Source organism: Dipodomys merriami, unplaced genomic scaffold (genome assembly GCF_024711535.1).
Source record: "Dipodomys merriami isolate MVZ:Mamm:240054 unplaced genomic scaffold, mDipMer1.0.p SCAF_14, whole genome shotgun sequence".
In the NCBI taxonomy this organism is placed as follows: Eukaryota; Metazoa; Chordata; class Mammalia; order Rodentia; family Heteromyidae; genus Dipodomys; species Dipodomys merriami.
The window spans coordinates 20,041,218-20,060,988 of record NW_027202715.1 but is presented as its reverse complement, the minus strand read 5'-3'; the positions used below and the strand labels follow the sequence as shown (position 1 = coordinate 20,060,988).

General features: G+C 47.0%; 1 protein-coding gene across 1 annotated transcript in view; it reads left to right on the top strand.

Moving 5' to 3' along the window:
• The first annotated feature begins 1,915 nt into the window (after positions 1–1,915).
• Stox1 (storkhead box 1) overlaps positions 1,916–19,771 on the top strand; it is a 54,247-nt gene continuing 36,391 nt past the window's right edge. Inside the window, exon 1 of the mRNA XM_070020964.1 lies at positions 1,916–2,225. Coding sequence (XP_069877065.1) covers positions 1,916–2,225 — 310 coding nt within the window. The remainder of the gene's footprint in view (positions 2,226–19,771) is intronic.

Here is a 19,771-nt window from a genome sequence, read left to right as displayed (position 1 = left end):
ATCCAAAGGTTATCTTTGCTGTAACACTACATATAAATGTGTGTTGTAAACAGAGAAATTACTGAAACCCAGATGTCTGGGTGTATGAAGAGGCTAGACCTTGCAACTTTGCATTAGCCATTGGATAACCAAGAGATTCATCCTCCAGATCAGAAACATTCTTGTGTATGGTGGCAAAAGGTATGAAGGAGCAGTGATGTCCAGCATCAGGTACTAATTACTGTACTAATTCTGTTTGAATCTTGTGTGGCAGGCATTGGCACAGAGATGTATCTGGAATCTGACCCTGATGAAATCTTAGGTCGACTGATTAGACAAGTAACTATTATAGCCCTCAACAAACAAGTGTTGTGAAAGGGTTAACAATGTGCTTGAGAGCGGATGAAATGGTCCAGGATGTGTCACTGATTTTGTAATCTGGGTTTTGTAGGCTGCCAAAGGGATAGACAAGGAAAAAGGTTTTCTAGGTAGAAGAACTGTAAGCAAAGGCTGGAGCATTTGTTTTTGGAAGCCATGTAATGTGTAGCTGGATGGGAATGGGGAAGGGAATGATGAAAATAAAGACTAGGGATGGCAGTGTGGCTTAGAGGTAGAGTGCTTGCCTAGCATGCACGAAGCCCTGGGTTTGATTTCTCAGCACCACATAAACATAAAAGGCCAGAAGTGGTAAAGTATTAGCCTTGAGCAAAAAAGAAGCTCAAGGACAGTGCTCAGGCCCTGAGTTCGAGCCCCTGGACTGGCAAAGGAAAGGAAGGAAAGGAAACAAAGAAAGAAAGAAAGAAAGAAGGAAAGAAAAAGAAAGAAAATAGGGACTAAGGTCAGAGTGTGAAGAATTCTGAATGTCCAACAGGATAGACAGATGAGTTTGTTTTTCTTTGGTTGAGTTTTCTTTCTTTCCCTTTGGTTATCTGGTTCTCCTCCCTCTCCCCCTCTATTCTCCCCCCTCTGTCTCTCAGTATTGGGGCTTGAACTCAGGACCTTGAGCTCTTGATTGGCTTTTTTGCCCAAGGTTAATGTCCAACCATTTGAGCCACAACTCCACTTCCAGATGGTTAATTCAAAGTAAGAGTCTCCTCCGGTCAGGGCGCTGGTGGCTCACATCTGTAATCCTAGATACTAAGAATGCTGAGATCTGAGCATAGAGGTTTGAAGCCAACCAAGCGAAGATAAATCCATGGCACCTCACACCTGGCCTCACCTGCACAGCCTCCTTGCAACTTCAGCCTCTGCTGTGGAAGGCCTCAGAGAGGACATGGAGCTCAGGACCCACCATTCACCACATGGATTGTGGTCGGATATAGGCTATGTGCGCAGTCTCAGTTCTCCTGTAAGCCCAGCACTCCGGGGGCAGAGACAGGAGGCCGGATCGGCCGGAGCTACCCCAGGGCTTCCCCTCCGCACCGAAACAACAAAACACAACAGAAAGGGCCTCAGTTTCCTTTATTGTACGAGGAACCTGGCCGGCTCGGACACTGGGGAGGCAAAGTGACTTGCTAAACGCGGTAGGAACAGAAGCTAGACTCAAACTTGCGGTGTCCACGACACTCCCAGGCTTTCCGTCGTGGTCTTTTTCGCAGCGAGCCACCGCAAAGCCATGGCGATGGGGATGGGGACTCCTGGTCCAGCTGTGGGCAGCCACTAGAGAGAGCTGCCCGGGAGCCGTCAGGTGGGGGGCGTGGCCGGGGGCGTGGCCGGGGGGGCAGATCTGGCGGGCTGTACAAACCAAAGCTCCGCTCCTGGAAGCCCCGCCCCGCGCAGAGGCCGCGCCCCCAGGCCCCGCCCCTGCCTCGCGTTCCCCTGGCAGCGGGCGCCGCGCGCAGTCTTCCTCCCTTCTCCGGCGGGTGAGAGCGTCCTGAGTGCCTGTGCCTCCCGCCCCGCGCAGGGCTGCGGGCTCCGGATACTCTCCCGCAGCAGCATGGCCGGTCCGGTGCAGCTGATGCCGGACTCCCTGGCGCTGGTGCTGTGTAGGATGGACGCGCGGGAGGCGGCGGGGGCTCCGGCGGAGTCCGGGGGGCGTGCGGTGTTCCGTGCTTTCCGTCGCGCCAACACGCGCTGCTTCTGGAACGCGCGGCTGGCGCGCGCCGCCTCGCGGCTGGCCTTCCAGGGCTGGCTGCGGCGCGGGGTGCTGCTGGTGCACGCGCCCCACACCTGCCTGCAGGTGCTGCGCGACGCCTGGCGGCTCCGCGCGCTGCGCCCCCCGCGCGGCTTCCGCATCAGCGCGGTGGGTGAGTGCGTGCGGGGGGGGGGGCGGGGGGACCCCTGGGAGGGATGGGCGCGCTCCGCTCCGGCGACGACGGGGAACCGGGGCGGGGAGGGACCGGGAGGGCGGTGAGACACCCGGGAGAACTTCCCTCCAGCCAGGGCACTTGAAGCTCCGGCACCCAGATGCCTCATTTGTCAACTCCTGCTGGCTTTGCCTCTCCTGGCATCCCCTGGGCAGCCGGAGTGGTGGCACCGAATCTTACTTAAAGTTACAGACACGGAAAGGGTAACGTGGGTTGAAAAGCGCTATACGGGTTTTACTTTTTGTTTTGTTTTGTAAGTTCTGTCCTTTTGGCATTGCTGGGGATGGATCCCAAGGCCTTGCGCTTGCCGAGCAAGTGCTCCACCCGTTGAGCTACTCTCCCAGTCCCGGCTGCTGCGGTCCACATACATCATTTCCCATACCTTTGCTAGAAAACAGCTGCATTTCGTTTGCATAAGGTAGCTACTCGTTTGCGACGCTAAACCAGTGACACTGACACTGGCCACTAAATCCCAGAGGCCATCAAAGTGTCCAGCAATAAGAGTCCCATGGACTTTTCCTTCCCCAAAATGACTTTGGGAGATCCTCAGATTTCAGCCTCCTGAGTAGCGAGGATTACTTGCGTGAGTCACTGGCACCAATAGTATGAACTACTGGTGCAACTATTAAGAGCCACTGGCTCAATTAAACCTTTAGTCCCCAGAGACCAGGGATCAGGACATCTAGAGGTACTTGATGCTGTATATCTTGTCCCCACAGCCCAGGCAGCCCGAGTCAGTGCCGCTAAACCTCAGCCTTGTTTGCATGCTCTCTGCTCTGATTGCCACCTCAAAACCACATAGGCATGTTTCATCTCTGTTTATATGAGGATATGAATGAAGAAATAGGTTTCTGGCTCTGAGAGCAGAGAGCTGAGTAGCCAAGCCAGAATTCTCACAGGGTAAAGGGGTCTTTCAGACAGGCTGGATGAAAAACTCTTTTCAGTTTTGTGTCCAGGGTTTTTCTGGTTTGAATTAGCGGTTACATTCTCTGGTTCCCCCACCCCCTTACAAAGGGTGAGCATAGACTATGTTGCCCAGAGTGAGTAGGTTGCAATGGATCTAGACCTGGGGCTGAAATTAGAGAGGGCTTCTGCTAAGTCAGAGGCAGCCATTAGTGCCACAGGGAACAGTGAAAAATGCTTCCCTGTCATTTGGACATGACTGATATGCCTGTAACAAAAGAGAGATTAATAAGAGAAAAAGCATAATAGATGTTTTAGAATCAAAATTTTGAGTGACATAGGAACCTTCACAAAAGACCCAAAGACCCACTGAAAACTAGGCTTAGATTCAATAAAGAATGGGTAGCCATGTAGAAACAGGATCAGACAGAATGCTTGTGACCTAGAGGCAATAGATTGAGGCAGGAATCTCTTCTTGGCTTCTCTGTGTAGTCTTCCTTCCTTCTTTGTCTAGGGCCGGATGCCACGGGAATGAAGGTCTTCTGATTTGCTATCAGACCAGTGAGGTAAAAAAGCTTTATTATAGACAGCTCTTTCACCGAAAGGTAGAGGGAGGTTAGAATATATTTCTAGACTTTATGGTTGTCTTTGGAGGGTAGGGATTCTAGTTTCTCTTTCCTTTTTTTGTGCAAGTATTGGGTCTTGAACTCAGGGCCTAAGTGCTGTTCCTTAGCCTTTTCTACTGAAGGCTAGTGTTATACCATTTAGGCCAAGCTTCTACTTCTGGCTTTTTGGTGGCTAATTGGTGATAAGAGTCTCACAGGGGGGGCTGGGAAGGTGGCTCAGTGGTAGAGCGCTTGCCTTGCATGCCTGAGGCCCTGGGTTCAATTCCCCAGCACCACATAAGCAAAAAGAAAAAAAGCCGGAAGTGGCGTTGTGGCTCAAGTGGTAGAGCGCTAGCCTTGAGCTGAAGAGCTGAGGGACAGTGCCCAGGCCCAGAGTTCAGGCCCCATGACCGGACCCCCCCCCAAAAAAAAAAAAACAAAAAAACAACAACAAAAAAAGAGTCTCACAGGGGCTGGGAAGGTAGCTCAGCCATAGAGCGCTTGCCTTGCATGCATGAGGCCCTGGGTTTGATTCCTCAGTACCACATAAGCAGAAAAAGCCGGAAGTGGCGCTGTGGCTCAAGTAGTAGAGCGCTAGCCATGAGCTGAAGAGCTGAGGGACAGTGCCCAGGCCCAGAGTTCAGGCCCTATGACCAGCAAAAAAAAAAAAAAAAAAAAGTCTCACAGATTTCCCTGCTTCAGGCTGGCTTTGAACCTTGGTCCTCAGATCTCAGCCTCCTCAGTATTTAGGGTTAGAGACACAGGAATCAGCACACAACTCCCTTTGCTTTTTTAGTTTGCTTTTCTGATAGAGTCTAGTGCTGACTTTGCCTGGTCTGGCCTTAGATCTTGATTTTCCTGTCCCCTGAGTAGCTGGGATTACAGGTGTAAACCATTAGTGTCCAGTGATGCTTTTTCTTTTTCTTTTTTGGTCCTGGGGTTGGAACTCAGGACTGTGCTCAATGCTAGCACTACCACTTGAGCCACAGCACCACTTTCCATTTTTACTGAGTAGTTTATTGGAGATAGGGGTCTCTCAGCCGGGCGCTGGTGGCTCACGCCTGTAATCCTAGCTACTCAGGAGACTGAGATCTGAGGATCGCGGTTCAAAGCCAGCCCGGGCAGGAGAGACCGTGAGACTCCTATCTCCAATAAACCACCAGAAAACCGGAAGTGGCGCTGTAGCTCAAGTGGTAGAGCGCTCGCCTTGAGCTGAAGAGCTGAGGGACAGCGCCTAGGCCCAGAGTTCAAGCCCCACGGCCAACAAAAAAAAAGTCTCTCAGACTTTCCTACATGGGCTGGCTTTGAATTTTGATCCTCAGATCTCAGCCTCCTGAGTAGCTAGGATTCCAGCGTGAGCCACAGGCACCTGGCTTAAAAATGTCTTTTCTTTGGTGAAAATTGTCTAGCCATAGAGAAAATGACTGTATCTAGATTATTCAGACAGTCACCAGAACCAAATACCTTGGTTATATTTTTCCCTCCTTCCGGACAGATCTTGGCATTTTCTAGTCACTTCCAGCTTGAGTATCCTTTTTTCTGGTAAGATGGAACGACCTGCTTATTTTGCAGACAGCAAGTTAAATGGGCTGTGAAGTGCCTGGTTCTGCAGGAATTTCTTGCCTACTTCTCTGTTTATCACCGGTCCTCCCCTGTTCCTTTGAAGGCCCTGCTATTTCTCACTGGCTACCACACTCCCCAGGGGGTTGTCAGATTCCCTCCAAGTCCTAAGAAATGGCAGAAACAGCTGACATGCCCTATTCTCCCCCCTCCCACCTTTTGGTTCCTCCTTTCCACCCCAGATCTCAGCTATGTTTTTCTAGTTTTGTTCTGCCAGATGTTGTCTTTTATTGTATTCTGCTGAGGGCAGCTGCAGGGCTCACAGCAGGATGTCTCTCCTGAGTATGTTCTTGTCATTAAGCTGATGACCAGTCTGCAGCATTTGCTTTGTTGGGCAGTACTCAGGGCACTTGCTGGGTAAGTGCTCCACACTTGAGCCATGCCCCCTAGCTCCTGTTTTGATTTAGCAACTGGTGAACAAGACACCTACAGTTTGCTGACATATAGCACTGAGATCCAATGAGAGAAAAAGAGCCAGTAACTAAAACCTAGCTGAAATTCCATTGCCCTCCCCTTGCCCAGCCCAGGAGGTCATTAAATACCAGGTGGCTGATTGCCTCCCTTTCCATTACCTCTACTGGGCTTTGTTTTTTGCTTTGTATTGTAAAGGTGTTGTACAGAGGGATTACAGTTACATAAGTAAGGCTTTTGTCCACCATTTGCTACCCATTCCAGATTCTCCTGTCTCTCCTGTCAGTGGTGCTTGTCTCCTGGCTGGCCCTGTATGTTCCCATTCATTCTGTAGCCTAGACACTCGTGATATCTACTGTGCTTTGATTCTGCCCTTCACCTGCTCAAGTCCTTCCTGCTGCTTCCTTAGCTTGTTGGGAAAAGTTCAGGACTTTTTTTTGTCGGTCATGGAGCCTGAACTGCTGTCCCTCAGCTCTTCAGCTCAAGGCTAGTGCTCCACCACTTGAGCCACAGCGCCACTTCCAGCTTTTGCTGCTTATGTGATGCTGAGGAATCGAACCCAGGGCCTCATACATGCAAGGCAGGCGCTCTACCACTGAGCCACCTTCCCAGCCCCAGAACTTTTTTTTTTTTTTTGTCGGTCGTGGGGCTTGAACTCTGGGCCTGGGCGTTGTCCCTTAGCTCTTCAGCTCAAGGCAAGCGCTCTACCACTTGAGCTACAGCGCCACTTCCGGTTTTCTGGTGGTTTATTGGAGATAGGAGTCTCACAGTCTTTCCTGCCCGGGTTGGCTTTGAACCACGATCCTCAGATCTCAGCCTCCTGAGTAGCTAGGATTACAGGCGTGAGCCACCAGCGCCCGGCAGAACTTTTTTTAAAAATAGATAGGTCCTGTTAGTGTTGTCTAGGCTCGCCCCAAACTGCTGGGCTCAAGCGATCCCTGTGCCTCAGCCTCTCCAGTAGCTGGGACTAAAGCCTCACACAGCATTCATTCCAGGGCCAGAGACTTTAACATATACTGCAATGCTCTCTAATCTAGTCCCAGCCTGAGCTGTCCCTTTTTGCTCAGCTAGAAGTCTAGGCACCTGGATTTTACCTCTATTCATTCCTGAAGTGGGCACATCAGCTTCTCTGCTGTTTTGTCAGTTTGTGGAGCTTGAACTCAGGGCCTGGATGTTGAGCTCTTTTGCTCAAGGCTCACTTTGAACCACAGTGCCCCTTCTGATTTTTGAATGGTTAATTGAAGATAAGAGTCTCACAGGACTTTTCTGCCTCAGCTAGCTTAGAGCCATGGTCCTCAGATCTCAGCCTCCTGAGTAGCTAGGATTACAGGCTTGAGCCACTGGAACCTTGCTTTTTTTTTTTTTTTTTTGGTAAAGGAAAAATAGAGTAAGTTTATTTGAAAGTGAAAAGAAAGCCATGAAACAAAGTAGGAGATGCTCCATCCAGAGAGAGGCCCAAATTGGAATCCCTCTCCCTGGCTGGTCGCAAACCACACAATCCTCCACAGGATTACAGATGTGACCAACTAGTGCCTAACACCAGCTGATTAAAAACAAAAAACCTTAATTGTAGTAAAACAGACCTAAAATAACAATTAGCATCCTACTTGTAAGTATCCAGTCAGTGACATTAAGTACATTCACTTTATTGTATAATTGCCATCCAAAACTCTGACCCATTAAATGGTAGCTCCTCATACCCTCCTTCTTCCTCTTCCGTCCTTGCTTATTATCATTCTACTGTCTCGATGAATTTGGCTGTTCCAAGTACCTCCTACAAGTGGAACATTTATTTGTTATGTGACTAGCTTACTTCTCTTATATCTTCAGGGTTCATCCATTTTGTAGTTTGTGTCAGAATATCCTTTTTTTTTTTTTTTTTTGGTCCCAGGGCTTGAACTCTGGGTCTGGGCACTGTCCCTGAGCTCTTCAGCTCAAGGCGAAAGCTTTACCACTTGAGCCACATTGCCACTTCTGGTTTTCTGTTGGAGATAAGTGTCTCACAGACTTTTCTGCCTAGACTGACTGGCTTTGAACTGCGATCCTTAGATCTTAGCTTCCAGAGTAGCTAGGATTACAGGCATGAGCCACTGGTGCCCAGCTATTCTTTTTTAAAGCTGAATGACATTTCGTTTCACACATACACTCACATCACCTTTTGTTTATCCAGGTAAAGGGCTGCTTTTTAGTTTTTGGTAGTTAAACAGATTTGTCATCTTTCTTCTCTCATGGTATGATGCATTGAACCTTTTTAATGTCTTTGTAAACTTCATGTGCAATAATACTGAAGAACACCAAGGAATATTATTTACTATTATAAGCAGCAATTGAATACTTAAGAAGTCATGGAATAGTATAGATTACACTTTTCAGCTCACTTTGGTTACTCAAGAAAACTGAGGTCCAAATTCTGCCTTGCCATGGTAACTGTGTGACCTTGAGCTACAATGTCTTAGCCACAGTGTCTGCATGGGTACCAGTGAGAATAGTTGCCGGACAAGTCGTTATGAAAGATACCTAGGAATGTTCATCCTGTGGCTGGTGCTGTGGGTTAGAGTCCGGAGAACTCATCGGCTTCTAGCACAGAGGTTAAAGAGAATACATCTTGGGATTCTTGTTCTCCAGACAGCCCATCTCTGTGGAGGCCAGCAGGCTACTTACTACTAGTCTGGCATTTACTACATATAAAACTTCTTTGCCCTTTTGTCATGATCTCTTGTAGACCTCTTGATGCTGGCCAGGTCCACAGCCCACTGTTGTCCTGTGTTGGTGCTATTCAAGGTGCTCAGCACTGCAATCCCAGTGCCTGACTTTGGAACCAGCCTTGCTGCTCAGTGGCTGGGATACCCTGGCTAATCCTCTCAGTCCTCCAGGACTCTGGTGGCTTTTCTAGGGAAGAACAGGTGAAAACCACATTGAAGTTGCTTAAGGTATTTTCCACAACAAGGTGGTTGTGCCTTTTCCTCTGGGCCCTCTTAGACACCTGGATTCTCTAGTGCTGTGTCCCCTTTGTGAAACACTGGAACAATTCAGTTAGTGAGGCAGCCACACAATAGTGGGCTGCTTTGCTCACAGGACCATCTGCTGGTATGCATGCCCAACCCTAGAGTAGACAGTCACTACAGAGGGACAAAAGAATTGTACCCTGATCTTAAGGACTTTAGAGATGAAGGGCCAGGTGGATGAGTATGTGATGCACTGTGTGTGTGTGTGTGTGTGTGTGTGTGTATGTGTGTGTGTGTGTGTGTGTGTGTGTGTGTGTGTGTGTGTGTGTGTTTCAGGGAAGGCTTTCTGGAGAAGAAGTGGTACCTCTCTGAAGAATAATACCAGGTTAAAGAGAAGCACACATTAAGTAGAGAAGGAGGGCATGTGTTCTAGTTCTTTAGCCAGTGGGAAACTGCAAGCAGGTGTAGGGGTAGAGGCAAGGCCACAAAAAGAGCACCAGACACAGGATGAATATTAACCACGTGACCTAGGGCAGAGTAGGCCTCCACTCATAAATGGCAGTCACCATGTGTGCCCTGCTCCAAAGGTGATATATTAACTGGGATGAGGAAAGGCCTGATTGAGGATGTTAGTCCTTCTCCCACTACCCTGCAATGGAGGTTCCAAGAAGGAGCAGAATTTAGATAGCCCCTGGGTTGACAGGTCTCAGGTCAGCTTGGTTGGTGCAGTTACATTCCCTGCTAGTAGGGAAAGGCACCTTTTTTTTTTTTTAACATTGCATATTTTTTACAGACGGGGAGATGGAAAGTGCCAAGACTATTTACAGTATTAAGTTCATACTATGATAATTGACTTTTTAATCTATTGGAGAAAATGTGCAAGGGGTCATTGTTGGCACAAGGCACCGCTCCATAGCTCTGCATCATTTCTTTAGCAGTTAATTAAGGATTTGGAGGCCCTTGGTGAAATTCTTGTGAAAACTAAACAGTCTTTGACTCTCCAATTCTAAAACTATCAGTTGTGACCCTTCAATGGAAGGGAGGGAGCAATGAGGCAATACTGATTTTTTCCTTCCCTTGGCGAACTGCTCTTATATAATTGCAATTACTTACAATTTTTGTTTCTATTTTTACTGTGTGACATATTTGGTAAGCATTCTACCACTAAGCTTATACCTTCAGGTCCCTGTTCCCCATTGTGTTTACAATTTTTTAAGTCCAAATTTAAAAAATGTGGACTTCAAGACATTTAATGAGGCATAATTTACATGCAGAAAGATTTGACAAACTTAATCAGTTCTATAACTTCCACCTCAATGAAGTTACAGCACATTCCTATCGTCTGAAAGTCATGAAACTAGTAACTTATAGTTGGTCCTTGCCCTAACCATCACCCAACCTGTTGGCCACCATCTATATGATTTTTTTTTTTCTGTCAGAACTGGGGTTTGAACTCTGGGCTCTGTCCCTGAGCTTTTTTTACTTAAGGCTGCTGGTGTTCTGCCATTTGGGCCACAGCTCTACTTCTCTTTTTTGCTGGTTAATTAGAGGTAAGAGTCTTAGGGACTTTCCTGCTCAGGCTGGCTACAAACCAGAATCCTTAGCTCGCTGCCTCCTGAGTAGCTAGGATTACAGCTGTGAGCCACCAGCACCTGGTTCATACTGTTCCTGTAATGGTGCCTTTCTGCAATACATTAGTCAATTAGTCCTGTAAGAGGTAGGCTTCTGTTGTCTGGTTTTCACTTAGGGCAAAGTTGTGTGAGTGTTCCCTACTGTGTTCATCTATTTACATCTATAGACAGTGGAGTTGCCAACAGGTTTTAATGATTATGAATAAAACTACAATATGCACATGTCTTAGTGTACACATGTTTTCATTTATCTTGGGTGAATAGCAAGATATGGATTGGGTAGTCCAACTTTTCCAAAGTAACTACCATTAACTACCATTTTGCATTTCCTCTGTCATTGTATGAGCATTCCATTTCAGCATTTGATATTACTGCCTATTTTTAGGCTCTTTGAGCACAAAGTCAGTACATCTAAGTCACTTTTTGTTTACTATAATCCTGAGGTATGGCCTGACAAATTCAGTTAATACATCTCTATAATGAGAGTCTTGGTGAACGTAGTTAACTGCAGCAAACATGAGCTTCATCAGTAATGAGAGGATTCCATGAGAGTTTACCTTCCAGTGTCAGTTCTAGGGCTTGAACTCAGGGCCTGGGAATAGGCCTTGAGCTTCTTTTCACTCAAGGCTAGGGCTTTACCATTTGAACCAGAGCACCACTTTTGGCTTTTTTGATAGTTTTGGTGGAGATAAATAGTCTCATGGGCTTTGCTACTTGAGCTAGCTTTTTTGAACCACAATCCTTCAATCCTTAGGTCTTAGCCTCCTAGCTAGGATTACAGGTAAGAGCCACTAGTGTCATGCTGTGTGTGGGGTGTGTGTGTGTGTGTGTGTGTGTGTGTGTGTGTGTGTGTGTGTTATACTGAGGTTTGAACTCAGGGCCTGGGCACTGTCCCTTAAGGCTGGGACTTTACCTCTTTTTTTATTTTTTTGCCAGTCCTGGGGCTTGAACTCAGGGCCTGAGCACTGTATCTGAGTCTCTCTCTGCTCAAGGCTAGCACTGTACCGCTTGAGCCTTGAGCCACAGTACCACTTCTGGCTTTTTCTGTTTATGTGGTAGTGAGGAATTGAATCCAGGGCTTCATACATGGTAGGCAAGCACTCTACCATTAAGCACATTCCCAGCCCCAGGACTTTACCTCTTGAAGCCACATTTCTACTTCTATACCAACCACATTTCTTCCAGTTAACCTACCCATTACAGTAGCCATATTGTTTCTTTCCTAGGAGCCTCTTCTCTTTTTAGGTAGAGCCTCCAGTTTTAGCTTTCCAATGCCAGTTATTTTCGATGAAGACAGTGGCTTCTTGGGCATTTTTATTTTCTGTTGTTAAAAACTGTGTGTGCTGGGGCTGGGAAGGTGGCTCAGTGGTAGAGCGCTTGCCTTGCATGCCTGAGGCCCTGGGTTCAATTCCTCAGCACCACATAAGCAAAAAGAAAAAAAGCCGGAAGTGGCGCTGTGGCCGTAGTGGTAGAGCACTAGCCTTGAGCTGAAGAGCTGAGGGACAGCGCCCAGGCCCTGAGTTCAAGCCCCACGACTGGCAAAAATAAAAATACAAATAAAATTAAAAAAAACAAAACAAAACTGTGTGTGCTATTCCTGCTGAGTAGTGTTCATGTCCACAGCCTTCCAGTTTTCTGTAATTTTTTTTTTTTTTTTTATGTGTCAGTACTGGGAGTTAAACTCAGGGCCTCCTGTTCTCTCTTGGCTTTTTCACTGATCTGGTACTCTGTTACTTGAGTAAATACTATTACTCCAGTTCTGCTTCCAGATCCTTAGATCTCAGCCTCCTATACTTAGGATTATAGGTATGAGCTACTGGCATCCAGCAGTTTTCTGTATGTTTTTTTTTTTTTGCTTAATAATAGAGGGGCAGATTTTATTGTTACATTTCCACATGTTTAATCAGTCTTGCCCTCTCTATTAATTTTTGGCTAATGTTGGCGGTACTTTGCCCAATGAAGGTTCATATTGACCATCCATCCTTAATTTTTCAGGAGTCTGCAAGACTGAGTCAATGTATGGCCTCTAGGTTTGGTATGTTCTTTCTAAAAGACTGAGAGTGTCCTCAGTTATCCCTACTATAACAGTCATATCTTATTTAAGCTTCTTGGCCTAGATACTTCATGTCAGAGCTCTCCCAGAGTACACTTACCATAGTGGTACAGTAGATTTCTGTTGTCTGAATTTGGATCCCAGTTTGACTCTCCCAGAGGTATTACATCATTCAGATCTGGGCTACATTGAAGGATAACCTGTTGAGGAATCTGAGAGTTCTTATTATCTTTCTCCCCCCCATCCCCCCCAGGTCAGGAGGCTTGAACTCTGGGCCTGGTCACAGTCCCTGAGCTCTTCAGCTCAAGGCTAGTACTCTACCATTTGAGCCACAGCACCACTTCCATTTTTCTGGTGGTTAATTGGAGATAAGAGTCTTATGGCCTTTCCAGCCTGGGCTGTGTTTGAACGGTGATCCTCAGATCTCAGACTCCTGAGTAGCTAGGATTACAGGCATGAGCCACCAGCGCCCTGCGAGTTCTTCTTATCTTTGTTGAAGACATCTTTTAGTTCTGTATTATGTTGAAAAACACTCGTACATGAGCCCCAGTAGAGGAGAGGGTGGCAGAAATGCTAGTAAAGAGCTCCACCATTTTTATGTATGTGGGGGAATAATCATGATAAGAGTTTGAATTTTTCCAGTTTAACAATTCAGAAATACAAAAGAGGTTGTGAACTGTGCTGCTGGTGACTCTTGCCTGTAATCCTAGCTACTTAGGAGTATGAGCTCTGAGGATTGAAGTTCAAAGCCACCCTATGCAGAAAAACTCTTGAAATGCTTATCTTCAATGAGTAAGCTGGACAGGAAGTATGACTCTAGCAGTAGAGCACCAGCTGTGAGTAAAAAATAAAGCTAAGTGAAAAGAAAATGATGTGTGAGTTCACTAGCAATTCTATTGGGCCTTAGGCAGGCTCATGCCTGCCTAACTACTCAGAAGGCTGAGATCTGAGGATCATAGTTCAAAGCCAGCCTGGGCAGGAAAGGCTGTGAGGAGATTGTTTTTTTTTTTTTAACGTAATGAACAGGGATGTGAGACTCTTATCTCCAACTAACCACCAGAAAACTGGAAGTGGAGCTGTGCCTCAAAGTGGTGGAGCACTAGCCTTGAGAATAGAGAGGCTCAGGGACAATGCCCAGGACGTGGGGTGGGAGTAGGGGAGCTGTAGGGTTCGAAACAAGTTAGCAATATTCTTTCTTTCAAATATGACTAGTTTTTTGTTTGTTTGTTTTGTTTTGTTGGTCGTGGGGCTTGAACTCTGGGCCTGGGATCTGTCCCTCAGCTCTTCAGCTCAAGGCTAGTGCTGTTCCACTAGAGCCATAGTACCACTTTTGGTTTTCTGGTGGTTACTTCTCATGGACTTTTCTACTTGGGCTGGCTTTGAACTGCAATCCTCAGATCTCAGCCTTCTGAGTAGCTAGGATTACAGGTGTGAGCCACCAGCGCCGGGCTATGACTAGTTTTTTGGTTTTTTTTTTTATTGTGAAAATACTGTACAGAGGGGTTACAATTACATGGGCAGGATAATGAGTACATTTCTTATCAAACATTGTAGCCTCCTCCTAGTTTTTTTTTTAATTATTTTTTTTTCACTTTTTAAATTTTTTTTGACTTTTTTTTTCACTTTTATTATTATTAAGGGGTTGTCCAAAGTGGTTACAATTCAGCATGGCAATTTAGAAGTACAATGCATCTTGACTAGGTTGTAGCCTTTTGTTGTGTGCCAGTACTAGGACTGGAACCTCTGGCTCTGAAGACTGGACAGCTCCCTAGAACATGTCTAATGACCTGGACCTGTATTTTGTCATATTCTGCAATTTACAGGACTTATCTGTAACTTAAGCCCTTATTGTTTCTTCTCTGGAAAAGTAGAGTAACGTAGCTCTTGCCTAACTCACAGAGTGAATTAAATACCATAGGGAGGCAGAAAAAAAGGGCATGATGGGGTGGCTACATGACTTGCAGAAATCTTGCATGCAAAAATTTATGCTCAGAATTAGGCTAAATAATGACAGTGACTCAAGAGTATTAATAGTGCTTCAGTAATGCATAATTTCCACCTCTGAGATAAATGGATACTCATGAATATGTCTCACTCCCTAAGCACGCATAATGTTGACCCAAGAAAATCATTCCATGAATGTTATTGTAGTTTTTACTTTTTTTTTTTTTTTGGGTCCGGTAATGGCGCCTGAACTCTGGGCCTGGGCGTTGTCCCTCAGCTCTTCAGCTCAAGGCTAGCACTCTACCACTTGAGCCACAACACCACTTCCGGCTTTTTTTTTTTTTTTTTGCTTATGTGGTGTTGAGGAATTGAACCCAGGGCCTCAGGCATGCAAGGCAAGTGCTCTACCACTGAGCCACCTTCCCAGCCCTAGTTTTTCCTTTTTTTCTTTTGCCAGTCCTGAGATTTGAACTCAGGGCCTGAGTACTGTTCCTGCCCTTCTTTTGCTCAAGGCTAGCACTCTACCACTTGAATCACAAGGCCACTTCTGGCCTTTGCAGTTTATATGGTGCTGAGGATTCAAACCCAGGGCTTCATGCATGGAAGACAAGCACTAAGCCATTAAGCTACATCCACAACCCCAAGATTCCTGTAGCTTATACATGAACATTCCCTCTAGAATAACACAAACAAAACAATACCTATACCTGAGTAGTAATTCAAACCATAAACATTTGAATAAAATATGCTGTTCTGTCTCTTATGAAGCCCACACTTTTTTGTTTGCTGGTCGTGGGGCCTGATCTCTGAACCTGGGTACTGTCCCTCAGCTCTTTAGCTCAAGGTTAGCCCTCTACCACTTGAGCCACAGCGCCACTTCTGGCTTATGTGGTGCTGAGGTATTGAACCCAGGGCCTTGCAGGCAAGACAAGCACGCTACCACTGAGCTACCTTCCCAGCCCCAATGCCCACACATTTTATGTGCGTACATTTTGCGCTGTAATAACACTTTGTCTATAGATTCCTTCTGTGACAGTCACAGGAACCTGGAAACAATGAATAGAGGTCTCAATCTGGTCCCTCTATCTTGAGACCTCCCCAGCCATCACCACTAGCAACACTCCCCAGATATTTGGCCTGCTCACTTACAGTTGGAGAGGACTGTAAAGGAGGATTGAATATACTTGGTGGCTTAACCTTGATGGAGAACTGAGGGAAAGGGAGCCCTGACTTCTTGGTCACTCTGCCCAGAGGAGCTTATGTCCGGCTGAGCTGAAGCTACAGTCTGTGTGTGGCACTTGGCACAGACTCACTTTCTTCTTTTTCTTTTTTGTCTTACCAAGATTGAATAGCATTTCTTGACTATTTCCTCATTGGGTATGTACCCTTAGAGACTAACTGGTGTTTTTTACAGTATGCACCAGCTTTGTTTTGCTGAGGAGTGGGTCTGTCCAAGGAGTTCCTCATCCTGCCATTCTGCAGTGTGTGAAGATGAGGTGCTACTCTACTACATGAGGCTAGGATGATCATGAAAAACAGAGGGGAAAATACCAACAACCCTTTGGATCCGAGGATGGGTGCCCTACAGGCATGGGACTGACAAGCATCAATCTTCTCTGCTTATGCACAGGACCAAGTGATTGCCCTTTATCCCCTTGTCAGAGAGGGGGGACAAGCCTTTGCTGTTTGGAGAGGGGATGGACAAAGATCTGGATTCTTTCTCGACCCTTTTGGAATGTAAACACATCTCTGCAGGGGTCAGACACCAGCTTTGTGACCTAGAGATGTCCCCAAGGTCCTGGGTTCCTATTTTCTGGAAATACAACCACACAGCTCTAGAGTTGGGCAAGTCTAGCTATACCCTTGTAGCTGTATGTTCTAAGGTTATGTGCACCGAAATTTTCAGCCTATTTTCTGCTGCCTACCTTCTATGTATCTCCTGGGTTTCTCCATAGTGAGCTACTAGTAAATTTTCCATAATATGCCACTCCATTGGCCATCTAGTTCTAATCAGATCAGCAGGTGCTAGGAGCCAATCCACTCAGTTTCTCTCAATCAGACTGGGCTGGCTTTTGCCTGTAGAAGTCCTAGGGCAGGAAGAGGTCAATCCCATTGCATAGGTCTCAGCCTCAGTCTCCAAGGCTTTGACTTTAGTCAGTTAAACGAAACGCTTTTCCACAAGGAAAGCCTGTAGCTTCCCCAAGGTGAACAGGTTCAAGTCATATACCCAGGTAGAGCTGGATGTGTATGATTTACAGTAGGCCTTTGTGCTAGCCTCCAAGGAAGAAAGTATTCTTCTTGCTCTACTATGGATTTCCTCAAGTCTCTGATAACTGTCTAGTGTCCAGAGATAAGTTAATGGCCACAAATAATACCAGCAGGAAAAAAAGAGTACGTCATTCTTAAGAGTTTCTGAGTTGGATGTGAGGCTGCTCAAGTGTTGCCACTTGATGGCCCTGGGTCCATGTGCTTTCTTAGTAATGCTCCATAGCAGAGGAGTTGCTGGGAAGCAAATCAAATCCTTTCAGGCCAGGCATCCTGGGAGGTGAGTGGAACCACTCACTTTGAGTTCTCCAAATGTAACCTGAGAGAGTACAAGACTCGCAAGCTGCTACATGGAGGTGGTCTCCATCTAGTTTTCAGGCTATAGTTTTCCCTGGCTAATTCCCCACCCCCCCTTGGACAGGAAGCTCCCAATCAATCTTGATCTCCTGGGCCTAGTTAGAAACATACTGCTTTCCCACCAGCTAACTATCAAATCCATTTACATGCTTTGTGTTAGCTGCTACACAGGATTAAAGCATAAAGGCAAGGCATTCTTTATTCTGGTGTACCCTGAAGGTCACCAGGTGTTCTGGGTTCTGTAAAGAAAGGTGACTTAGCATTTAGTGTTTTCATCATTTGGACATGGCTTCTCTTCAGAATGTGGCCTGCTGGGCTGGGGTAGCTCAGAGGTGGAACACTTGCCTAGGCTTTGGCCAGGATCCCCACACCACCCCCTTTCACTGTCACCATCACCATCACCATCACCCAGCATACACTTTAGAATGCAGGTAAAGGGAGAAGAGGCAGCTCTGCAAAGGTCACTGCTCCGTGCACGCGCGCGTGCGCACACGCGCACACACACACACACACAGGAGCAGACCCTGTTATACAGGGCCAGAGGACTCTGAATTGTGACCACTTACTTTCTTTCCATCCATGGGTAAGTTTTGGGGGCTCTCACCTTCAGACCAAGTACTGCAGGCTACTTTGTTTTTGGGTCTCTCAAGATCCTTTTCAGGCCATCCCAACTGCTCCTAGCATGCCTGCCTACAGTGTGGACTTCATGTTAGTGGAAAATGCAGTCCTTCTTGTGTGTGGTCAGCTGTCAGGTAGCAGTTTGCATTTAAAGCACTGACACACAGAGAGTAGTTTGGAAGCAGGGTTCCTGCAGGGAGGGGCTTGGGAGAGCAAGGAAGTGCTTTCCTACTGTAGCAGAAGGTTCCAGGTTGCAGGTTCTGAAAAACCTAGCTCAGTAATACTGTCACCTCATTCCCTGGGGTCTAGAGTTTCCTTGACTGGAAGGACACTTGCTATTTGCTTTTCCTCCACTGCTACCAGATCTGTGGGTCCCATTCCTCCCACTTGACAGGCTTGGTTCAGTCATCCTCCTTGCCTGTCACCCAGACCTTTTATCTAGAAGGTTTGGATAAGCTGCTTCATGGGACTTATTCCCACATTGAAAAGAGACTTATTTGCATTATCTTTTCCTGCATATTCTTGTTTCTTCCTTAGTGCTGGGATCTCTTTTTGTGTGTGGGCAGCCCCGTGTTTGGGTTTAGGGAGATTTTGTTCCTTTGGTGTGAGGATCATCTCATTGTGGCAGGTGAGCTGGAGTCCAGTTTAATCTGAACTTGAGCTCTGTAGGAATGGGGACCTTTCTTGGAGCTTTTGTTCACTGGGATGGCCTCAAAGGCAGATTATCATCTGCCTTCTGGAGCATGCGCAGCCCACTTGGAGCACTTTGGGCCACTGACATGTCAGTGTCTGTCCTGGGCAGGCCTATCAGCTCCACCATGTGATGCCAGCGTGGCCCACAGTGCTTCTGTAAAGTGACAGCTTTCAGAGCCTTGGTGGTTTGGGAGCTATGCCTGCCCTGCGCTGGGCACACTCATCATTGCTGTTGAAGTGAATGAAGATTTCAGCCTTTGTGTTTGTGAGGTTTTGTGGGGCTTTGTGGGTCAGGTGAATGAGCGAGCCATTTTCACACATCACATCAGGCTGCTCACAGGAAGGCATTTTCTCAGAATTTAACGTGACTCAGGGCTGAATCTCTCAAGCCCCTTTTGGGTAACCGATTTGGGATTACTCTTAGGAGAGAAGGAGAGCAACGTGGTGTCCAGGAGACTCATCCCGGTGGAATTCTGAGTTTCAAAGTTTCTGCAATAGACTTCTGCTGTCCTTTCCCTTTCCTCAACCATGCCCTTCTTTCTTGTCCTGCTCCTGACCCAGTGCAAAGTCTAGCTGGGTGATCAGCTAGCTGTGTGTGTGCTGACAGCTGCAATGAAGAGTCAGGTGCCTTTCTGGGTGCCTGTAACAGGAGGGAGGAAGGTGTGAGAGCTTGGAGTCACATTAGCAGCTGGTGATTGACTGACCCCTGTGAGGTTCAGACAAGCCCAGTTTTAAGACTCTGCAAGCCAGAGAGGCCAAAACAGGAACTTCCAGATTACCATGAGGCCACCCAAAATTACCATCTGGAGCGAGTGCCTGGGCCTTCCTCACCTCACTCATTTACCTAGAAAGCCCATGTGGCACAGTCATCAGCTGTCTGGGGCAACACCCTGCCCTGGGCATCTGGGTGTGATGCGGATCAGCTAAGTCCCCTCCATTTCTGATTTCTTTCCATAGCTCCCATCCCCACAGAGGGTGGGGGCTATCTTTCCATAGTGTTGAGTGTGAGTCCTTCCTGCTCACTGAGCCGGGGTACCCCATCTGATTTCAGCTTGGCAGAACAGAAACCACCATGGGCATTCATTTGCCATGCAACAGGGACAGCTTGTGAATCTAAGCCTTCCCCTTGCCACTGTCCCCCGTATGCCAGTGACTTTTCCTTGTGTGAGCCCGCAGAAGGGGAAAGCTGTCCCCTTCTCCTGCCAAGATGGAAGGGCATTAAAACAATTCTCCTTTCAGCTGTCAATCACAGCATGAGCTCTCTGGCAAGGGTGTCTCATCTGAGCTCATTAGTAAACGTAAGGGTTGCTTTTGATCAAGGCAGATGTCCTAAGATTGTACCTTGTCCTGGACTGTTCCTTTCCATGTTGTGTCGTTTTCTGCCTTTCCTTAGGCAAGAATATGAAGGCCCTTCACTGAGGCTTGTTCTGTTCCCACACCT